Raw genomic sequence first — 10,543 nt, forward strand, 5'->3', positions numbered from 1 at the left:
ATATGGTCATCTGCTTCTGTTTTTTTGGGCATCTTCAGGGGTTATCTGTGGACTTAATACTTAGATGGGTATATATTTTGGTATTTTCTATAGTCACCAGAATGGAGGTGCGCAGACAGCAAGGGACCAATGAACAGATACCAAAAGAAAAGAATGTCCACACCTTTATCTCCACGGTTCTCCCAAGCGTCTGTGGCTGCTCTGATCCTTCCCCTGCTTGGTCTCACCCAAGATAGCGGCTCCTGGAGCAGCTGAGCGTTCGACTAGAAAGCAATAGATTTCTTGCTTCTGCCACAAATTACCCCAGCTGTGAGCCTTCCAACCTTCTAAATATTCCTTTATATGTGGTTCAGAGTTCTGGGACCATCCTCTGAGCTTGCTTGGTTGGGTATTCTGTGTTGTTGTTGGCGGAGCTCCTTTACTGCACTTCCACCCGATCCGCCATCTTGTTTGTTCATAAGTTTATTACTTTTTGCCTCTTATTTTTTACTTTTTGGTTTACTTTCTAGGTTTACTTAGCTTTACACATCAACTTCTATATTGGAGTTTTTATTTTTAAGAATTTTAAGGTGATTTCATAGCATATTTTTTTATGGTTGCAATAAATATTTTTTTCTCTAAAATTTTCTTCTGTCCCCTACAATTTTTTGTTTTGTTTTGTTTTCTCCATGTTAATTTGTTTGCATGTCTGCTTATTTCACCTTTTCCCATTTTGAAAGGTTTCCTGTAACTTCTGTAAATCCTTATTATCCCAGTGATACGGCATTAGAAAGCTATTTGGAAGTGCTGTAAGACTGCAAGAATCTGGTAGATTAGCAATTTTCCTTTAAGGGGTTTTAGTTGGAAGCTTGCCATTTGGTTGGGGAACTCTCACATATCATCAGTATAGAGTGGTCTTTTGTCAAGCATTCAGGGAAGAGCTCTGCCCACTCCCATGCCTAGAGCTTCTGCTTTTATGGAAAGGGTAACTAGAGGGTAATTTGCCTTCTTTACAAACTTCTTTGTTAGTCTCCTGTTTTCAGCCTCATTGCTGCTGTGCCAGGGGCTTGGTGCCTCCAAACTTCAAGCCTCAAAGAGGTTTTGTTGGAGAAATTGTCTTGTTTTCTTTTTGCTCACTTTTATGTTTCCTCTCTCTTGCTTCCCATATTCCAAAAATAATTGGCAGTTTCTTCTTTGTTCACATTCTCTTTTTCTTAGACATCTAAATTATTTTTGCTTCTATATTATGTTGTTGGAGTTTCAAGAGAAACAGAGATACATTCCTATATTAACCTCTAAGGGGAAGTTTGCCTTAAGTTCCTTGGCTTTATACTTCCTTTTATGTTTCTGAGTAATCTCACTGGTGTTTTACCATATTAATTGATTAGATTCAGAGATTAAACTATAACTTACATTTAAATGTTGCATATATCACTTTCTTTTATCATGTAAATTTAAAGGACTTTTAATGCCTTCTAAATTATTTTTTTTCTTTTTACCAATTTGTCCTTATGTTCCATTTATGAACTTTGTCATGTTCTTGAGCTTTTATGTAATTTTTACAGAAATGTAAATTTCTTTCTAAAATGCCTGGTAGATCTTGCTTCTTTCTTGGCACCTTAAATAGATGTCTTCAGTACATTTGTTTTGTTAATATTAGCCTAAATTTCATTATTTGGCTATAGGGTACAATTAAAATTCCATATCGAAACATGCAAACTGCTAACCCATGAGCCCTGTTCTAACTTCTAAACAATTTATACAGAAATTTCCTAGAGCACTTTCTGTGCTTTTTCTGATTTATCATCAGAACATTTGTTGAGACTCAAGTTAACAACCATTGCAATTTGGGTATATTTAGAGATTGTATTGTTAAGAGAGAGGAAACCTTGATATCTGTGCTGTGAACAGATAATGAAGCTATTACAAGTATGTGTTGTTTAACATACATTATACGTTCTGTGTGGAGTGCTGGTGTTGCACTGTGGGGTTAAAGGGCTGAACTGCAAAATCATTTGAATTGTAAGTTCAGCAATTTAAGCTCAGCAGCCGCTCCTCAGAAACCCTATACAGGGTCGCTATGGGTCGTGACTGATTCAACGGCACTTAACTGCAACAACATACATTTTGCAATATAGGATGTTATAAGATTTGGACATTGTGAGGACATCATATTAAAACCTAATGGAAGTCTGGTTCCCGTCCTCATCGCTGCCGAAGTTGCTGAAGTAGCTGGTGGAGGCTGGAGGAATGGGTGACAGCTGAGAGGAGGGTGGTGGCCAGAGTGGAGTGAGAGGAATCTGCAGGAATAGCATGGGCTCCGCATTCCCCGCTACCCATCTAACTATTAGACAAAACCTGAAAGTTCGCACCCAGAGCCATATCCTTGGCCTTACCTGCCTGCATCTTACCTATCTATGGTCCAGTGCTGTAAGAGCCTGTATTTGGGTTCTTTAATGTTGTTGTTGTTAAGTGCCATCGAGTCTGTTCCGACTCATAGTGACCATGTATAGGGTTTCCAAGGAGTGGCTGGTGGGTTTGAACTGCAGACCTTGTTGTTGGTAGTCCAGTGTTTATCCTACAGCACTACACAAGGACCCCAACATCAGGATTCTTAAGTGCTGTCAAGTAGGTTCCAATTTACATTGACCTCTCTAGGGTTTCCAAGGAGCAGTTGGTGGGTTTTTGAATTGCTGACCTTGTGGTGCGCAGTCCAGTGCTGATCCTGCAGCGCCACACCAGGTGTCCTATAGTCTAGCGTAAACCAGAGAGACTGGTTATCCCAATACTAGTATAAACCCAAGTCAAAATAGTTGTTGAGAAATGTGAACATTTCTCTAGTTAAAAATTATTTCTTTCATTCAAGATCAACTTCTCTTTTAGATTGAATTGTGTACCCCCAAAATATTTGTTGTAAATCCTAACATCTGTGCCTGTGGTTATAATCCCACTTAGGAATGGGTTGTATTTATTGTGTTAATGAGACAATCATTATAGGGTATGTCTTGAGTCAGTCTCTTTTGAGATATAAAAGATTAAGTGAGCAAGTTAGAAAAGCAGAGATATGGGAAGAGACATGCCAAACCACATGAAGATCACCCAGAGCAGAAAGTAAAAGAGACCAGGACTTTCCTTTAAAGCCAACAAAAAGAGAACGCTTTCCTCTAGAGCCAGCAACCTTAGTTCGATCAACTTCTAGTCTCCTAAATTGTGAGAAAGTAAATTTCTATTTGTTAAAGTTACTCACTTCTGGTATTTCTGTTATGACAGCACTAGACAACTAATCAGAATTTGATACTGGGAGTTGGGTACTGCTCTAACAAATACCTAAGATGAGGAAATGGTTTTGGAATTGAGTAATGAATAGAGACTGTTTTAAGACCATAATAGGAAAATTCTATTTTCCCTGAAGAGACTTTTATTTAAAATTATGAATATCATAGGCAGTTCCATTGAGGGTTCAGAAGGAAGTGATGACAGTGATAGAGAAAGTCTCACTTGTCTTATGGAGGACGTAATGTGGACTTTAAATGTACGTCTGGTGATGTTTTAAAAGAAAATGATCAACCTGTGATTAGACAGTGGAGGAAGGGTGATGCTTTTTATGCAGTGGCAAAGAACTTGTTTGAAAATATATTCAAATGTTTGGTGAAAGGAAGAGCATGTAAATGATGAACTTACATATTTATCTGAGGACATTTCTAAGCAAGATCTTAAAGGGACTGAATGGTTTCTCTATGCCACTTAAAGTAAAATACTAGAGAAAAGATAAGGACTTAGAAATGAACTATGTAAAATGAAAACAGACTTAGATGTTTGGAAATTTTGCTGTATACACTTAAGGACATGTGTCTAGAATATTCACCAAGGATGGATCTAACCAACTACCATAGCAGAAAATCCATTAGCTTAGACTGAAGGGGACAGAGAAATAACTAACGGAAAGAGCACTGTCTACCTCTCAGAATTTTACAGGCAAGAACAGGCCAAAGGAGCTGCATCAGTTATACTTCAACAAAGGAAAACGAATCATTCCTGCAGCAGCTCAGAGATCATTAGAGATGTTGGAAGGAGCACAGGAAGTGGTACCTTGTCAGCCTAGATGGCACTTGACACCATCAACAACAAACTGTGGGGAGGACTCCTGGTGTAGGATCAGCACTGGACTGCGAACCACAAGGCCGGCTTTTTCAACCGCTCCTCAGAAACCCTATACAGGGTTGCCATGAGTTGGTACCAACTCTACAGCACATAACAACAACAACAAACTGGGGAAGGAGTGTGGTGACTCCATATGTTAAGCACTGGACTGCAAACCGGAAGGTTTGTGGTGTTAGCCAGTGAGCCCACCAGCTGCTTTGTGGGGGAAAGATGAGGCTTTCTGCTCTTGAGATTTAGAGCCTTGGAAACCTTATACAGGGTCACTCTGAGTGGGAACCAACTCCAAAGCACTTAACAGCAACGAAACTATGGTGGGGGGAAATCTTCAGTTTGTTAAAGGCACCCACTGTGGTATTTCTTTTATTGCTGTACTAGATAGCTAAGACAACATTTTGAGAGAAGAATATGAATAACATTATTGTCTTCTGTCAGATGGGAGATAGATGTGTACGTATAGGTCACATACCTTTTTCTGTGACCTTTTCAAGCATTCTTGATTATTATTGGAATTTTAGAGCGCCGACATAGAAATTTTTCATGATCTTTTTGATAGCTTAAAATTTTGATAGATTAAAATTAGAAGCCAGCTTCTAGTTTATCAGGCAGAAAGATTTTAGAATAAAAGCTGTATCCCACGTGTGTTGTTGTAAAGTGCCATTGAGTCAATTCTGACTCATAGCGACCTGGTAGAGGATTTCCAAGAAGCGGCTGGCAGCCCAGTGCTTACTGATAACTACTGACCTCACCACACCAGGAGACTCAAAGTCAAAAGTCCTCATTTACTGCCCATGGAGATTTTATGTATCAAAAAAATGTAACGTTGATTAATCAGCTACTTTTTTACGGGTAGTTATTTCTTCTATAAAAACAATAGTTTTTCAGGCTAATAAAAGCTTCTGTTTATTTTCTTTCTTTTTAGGGAAATCACTACTAAAATTAGTCTATAACTGAACATATTTTGTATTATTTGGTAGCACCCTTGATGAAAATAGATTTTTTTAATATTGTATAAACAATCCCTATTTTCAATTTTTTATAGATGTCATATTGTTGATTTTCATAAGTCGACTGGTCCTTTGGGTACACACCCTCGCTTATTTGAGTGGATATTGAACTACTATTCGTCAGAGAGGGAAGGAATCCCAAAGGTAGTGTGTACATCTAAGCCTCCTATCTATCTTCAGCATCAAGGTTAGTATAACGCATAGATGACAATGTTATTTATAAGATGAACTCATTGGTTTCTGCTTTAGGCTAGGTTAAGATTCTGATAGCAGGGTGGGTAGGGGGTCAGGTGTGGGACATTAATGTCTGTCTAATCACCAGCTGCTCCTCGGAAACCCTATTCAGGATCGCTTTGTGTCAGAACCAACTCGATGGCATTTAGCAACAACAGATTTCCAGAACTACTGTCATTGCAGTAGATTGCTGGGTAATGAAGGGTGTCTGCAATCCTCAGGGCCATTGCTTAGTTCGCTTCCTTCTTTTTGCACTTGTTATCTTCTTAAAGCGTTTACAATATGTCACCTCAGTAAGACCTGACTGCGTTATTTAAAATTGACACGCGTTCTAGCTCTGCACTGCTGGCATGTTCTACCCCTTGGGGTGTTTAGGATAATGCAGTGGACCACGGGGTCAGTTTGACCCACAAGGTCGGCAGTTCAAACTCACCAGCTGCTCCTCAGGAATCCTGTACTTGTAAAATTTCAGCCGCTTTTTGAAACTGACTTAATGGCACTTCACAACAAGCCTCTGCTTTATTTTTTTATCCTGACATAAAATACTCTTTTTTTTTTTTTTAACCTTGTTTATAGAATATCTCTTCCTATTAGAATATAATCTCCACAAAGGCAGACATTTTTCCTGTTTATAGCTGTATCCCTAACTGCTTAGAGTAGTGTCCATGCTAGACATTTGATAATTTTGTTGAATTAAAGATTTGGATTGATGGGCATAAATAAAATTAAATGTGAGGAATTTAACTGATTAGGAATACAATTCTCCCCATTGAAATTGGAACCGTGAGAGTTTGGGTTCTAGGGTGGATAAATTACAGATCCTCTCATTTGAGATAATTTGAATAAGAGTCATCAAAGGGGTTGGGAAAGAAAACAAAATAGGAATAAAAGTAGAATCTTCTGTAAGGAAAACAAAGAAAACTGAAAGAAAGACAGCCATAGACTGTTGTTCAGTGCTGTCAAGTTCCAACTCTTATCCTGTATAGGGTTCCAAGGAGCAGCTTTGAACTGGGTTGGAACTGCCAACCTTTCAGTTAGGAGTCCAGTGCTTTTCCTACCATGCCACACTAGGATTCCAACTGAAGGTTAGGAAAGTAGAACTAAAGTCTTGTATATTAGGGGTGAGCTAACTCAGCTATATATATTCTACATGTTGTTGTTACAGGCTGTTAAGTCAGTTCTGACTCATAGTGTTTCAGAGGCTTTAAATCTGCGGAGCAGAAAACCTCATCTTTCTCCTGGAATGGTATAGACATATATATAGATGGAGTACTTTGTGGCATTGTAGGATAAGCAGTGGACTGCTAACCACAAGGTGAATGTTTCAAATCAACCAGCCACTTCTTGGAAACCCTCCACAGGGTCGTTATGAGTTGCAACCAAATTGATGACCCTTAGCAATAACATATAGCTATATATTTGTTGTTGTTAAGTGTTGTTGGGTCTTTTCCAACTCTTAGTGACACTGTAAAGGGTCTCCATGGCTATAAATCTTGTGGGAATAGAAAGCCTCATCTTTCTCACGTAGAGCAGCTGGTGGGTTAGAACTGCTGACCTTGTGGTTCACAGCCCAGTGCTTTATCCTACAAAGCCACTGCGCTCCCCATATGTTAGATGTTGTTGTTATACAGATATAGATATATGTATATATATATTTAAGGAGCTCTGGTAGCGTAGTGGTTACGAATTGGGCTGCGAACCGCAAGGTCAGCAGTTCGAAACTACCAGCTGTTCTGCAGGAGAAAGATGAGGTTTTCTGCTCCTGTAAAGATTTACAGCTGCAGAACCTCTGTACAGGGTCGCTATGAGTCGGAACCGACTCCACAGCACATAACATATATATACATATATATATTTATATGCTAAATATACAAACACTATGTGTTGTATGAGGGGAGAAATGTGTATATATAGTAAGATACCTGTGTGTATAAGTATCGATTTAGATAGATAGGACACATGCATAGCTGTTATTTTAATTTTTTTGTAGGTCATAGTCGAACAGTTGTTGGAATTGAAGAGAAGAAAAACCGAACATTATGTTTACTTGTATTTGATCCTGGATGTCCTTCTCGAGAAATGCAGAAACTATTAAAGCAAGACATGGAGAGTAACAGTCTCAAGCAACTTCGGAAGTTTGTTGGCAATCTAAAACATAAGCAGTACCAGGTGGTGGTAGTGGACGGTGTTCTTTCTCCAGAGGAGAAGGCTGTAAGGGTCTAAATATTTATTATTAGCTTTGAAGGATTCTTAGCTAAAATCAGTTTTATCCTTTTGTATCTCTTATCATCTTGTTATATTTTATTATGCTGGCAAATACATTTTGTGTTTTGGTTATGTCATTTAATTTCTGGAATGGCCATCTTTAAATTCCAAGTGGAACCTAACTACCTTCATTTGTGTTACTCTAGAGCCGCACAAATAAAATTAATTTTATACTATTTCATTGATAAGTAATGAGCACATATGTTGTTGTTGTTGTTATTAAGTGTCATCAAGTCGGTTCCAACCCATAGTGACCCTGTATAGGGTTTCCAAGGAGTAGCTGGTAAGGTTGAACCACCGACCTTGCAGTTCAAATGACTTTAGTCTGATGCATTAGCCCACAGCGCCACACCAGAACTCCAAACACATATGAGGGGGCTTCAAAAAAATTGTGGGAAAATTCCATGATCTTTTAATTCCGTTTTCCACAAACTTTTTGAAGTCTCCTTGTATATGTTAGGAACACTTATCTTAATACAGGAGAACTAATTGTATAGGTCTTAATTGTCGTTTATTAAAATATGACTTGTGGTTCCTGTGGCTTATTTTATATACTTGATCTTATTGGATATGTGCAGTTCTAGAATTTAACTTGAGGGTGCACAGTGGCTCTGTCCAGTAAGCACTGGACTGGAAACTACAAAGTTGGTAGTTCAAGCCCATTATTACTCTGTAAGAGAAAGATGAGGCTTTCTGCTGCCACAGAGATTTACACCCTCAGAAACGTATACAGGGTTGCTATGAGTTGGAACCAAACTGACGGCACTTAACAGTTGAATTTAACTAGTAGAGTTCCCTCTTAACCTTTGTTTCTTGTAAAAAAAAAGTTGAAAAAAATTCTAAGAATTTAAGAAAAAAATTCTAAGAATTACACTTGGTATGGACTAAAGCTGTGAACTATGTAATGGTGTATCAAGTTCAGAAAATAGACAGTCCTGAAATCTTAAAGATAAAAAAAAAAAAAAGGTCCACTATTTGAGTATTTCACATTGATATGTTTCCCTTTAAAGGGAAAAGAGACAGGATTAGAGAGGAGACGATAGTAGAAAATGAGATATTGGGAGAAAAGACTGAAACGTGAGGTGGAGCTAGGATAATCTTTTTAGCCTGAAAACTTGGAATTTGAAAACATTGTTTCAGAGTTCTTCAATTATGATACATTAAAGTTTTCTGTGCAGTGATTTAAATATAAAAATTGCATTTCTTTTTGCTGCTAACAAAAAGGTTGGTGGTTTGAACCCACCCAGTGGCTTTATAGGAGGAGATCTGGCATATGTAGCCTTCCATAAAGGCTACAGCCAAGAAAACCTCACATGGGTTCACTATGAGTTGGAATCACTTCACAGGCACCTGTCCACAGCAGTGACATCATTCATTTGGTCAGATAACGTTAGAGGTTCATTTAATTATTACTAAAATTCCAAGATGTCTGCTCACTGATGTATGCCTGGGAGTCTAGCTAAACATTTTAATTAACTATTCTCTTTATAGTTTGAAATGGAAAGATTGGTGGTGGTGGTGTTAAGTGCTGGTAGCGTTAGAAGACTGAAAATAGGCTTCTCACACTGTATTTTCTGTGGTTTCATTTTGTTTCTTTTGAATCATGGAGAGTAACTGTAACTTTAATGATCAGAATCAGAACATAAGAGCAATGCACAAAGAAGAGGCTCTCTACATCCTTAAAGATTTACATCCTTGGAAACTCTATACAGGGTTACTTTGATTCAGAACTGACTCAATAGCATACAACCAATCACCATGCAGAGGTACAGAGAGATGGTTCTATTCCTAAAATCACACAGCTACTAAGTAGCAGGGGCAGGACAGTTAGTTTGCATACACAGAGCTTGCCCTCTATTGCCTCTTAGATGAGAATACAAACCTCCATATTTTAATGTTTGCTAAGCTTTTGTGGGAACAATTTTACATTTCTGATTTTTTAAACAATTATTATAGTAGTGGTTAACCTGCAGATCAAATAGGAATTTACAATTTTTAATAGGACAAAAATATTAATTTTATGTTTAACTTAGTCTTTATCTTAATTTTGAAATGTGGTTTCCTTCTTAATGATAACTATATCTTTTCATTGTAGGCATTTCAGAAAAAAAATGATATTTTAAAGTATCCTAAAATTTATAATGGCATTTTATTTTATATTCATCATATTTAGGTTTAAGATTAGTTATAAAATTTAAAAATTCATGTAACCATTCAAGGGTTTTTAAGTAGAGATTTAATTCTAGCCATGTGTCTTATAATTTGCTGTAGACATTTTTTGCCATATTGTTTTTTTTTAGTATCTAGTTCATTCTTGACCCTGTCCCAGATGTTCCAGATGTTAACTCCTAATAAAATTCACTTAAATAATAAATACCTATATAGTAACCATGTTCTTCTATTCTCTTCCCTTTTTAGTATGTTGTTGTTACGTGACATCAAGTTGGTTCTAACCCCCAGGGAGGGGACCCTGTATAGGGTTCTGCCGAGCAGCTTTTTAAATCCTTGTTAAAGTTCTACCTCTTGTTGCTCAAGGCTTTCTTACTCTCCTTTCATGTTTTAATCTTTGAGCTAGTATTTTTTCTTATGATTCTTTATTATATAAATAGTGACATTTGATTTTCATTTTATTCAGTTTTATCTTTTCCTGGAATTTACTGTGATTTCCTTATAACTTGGCTTTACAGAAGATATTACTAATAACATAAGCTTGAATTTATAACTTTTGTTTAGGAAATTTTACTATTGATTTTTAAGTATTACAATTTTAAGTATTATAATGATGATTAGTAAATTTTGGCTTGTAGCTTATAATTAACAGTTTTGTTTTTTTTTTGTAATTTCTTCTCAAGGCCAGGAGACAAGCTTCTCAAGTCTTTACTGCAGAGAAGATTCCTTGA

The 10,543-nt window shown here is 37.2% G+C and overlaps 1 protein-coding gene across 1 annotated transcript in view; it reads left to right on the forward strand.

The window, feature by feature from the left end:
- ZUFSP (zinc finger with UFM1-specific peptidase domain) overlaps nt 1–10,543 on the forward strand; it is a 27,223-nt gene extending 16,680 nt beyond the window's left edge. The window contains exons 7-9 of the mRNA XM_006839903.1: nt 5,180–5,331; nt 7,369–7,589; nt 10,496–10,543. Coding sequence (XP_006839966.1) covers nt 5,180–5,331; nt 7,369–7,589; nt 10,496–10,543 — 421 coding nt within the window. The remainder of the gene's footprint in view (nt 1–5,179; nt 5,332–7,368; nt 7,590–10,495) is intronic.

This window comes from Chrysochloris asiatica, unplaced genomic scaffold, assembly GCF_000296735.1.
Source record: "Chrysochloris asiatica unplaced genomic scaffold, ChrAsi1.0 scaffold00027, whole genome shotgun sequence".
Taxonomy (NCBI): Eukaryota; Metazoa; Chordata; class Mammalia; order Afrosoricida; family Chrysochloridae; genus Chrysochloris; species Chrysochloris asiatica.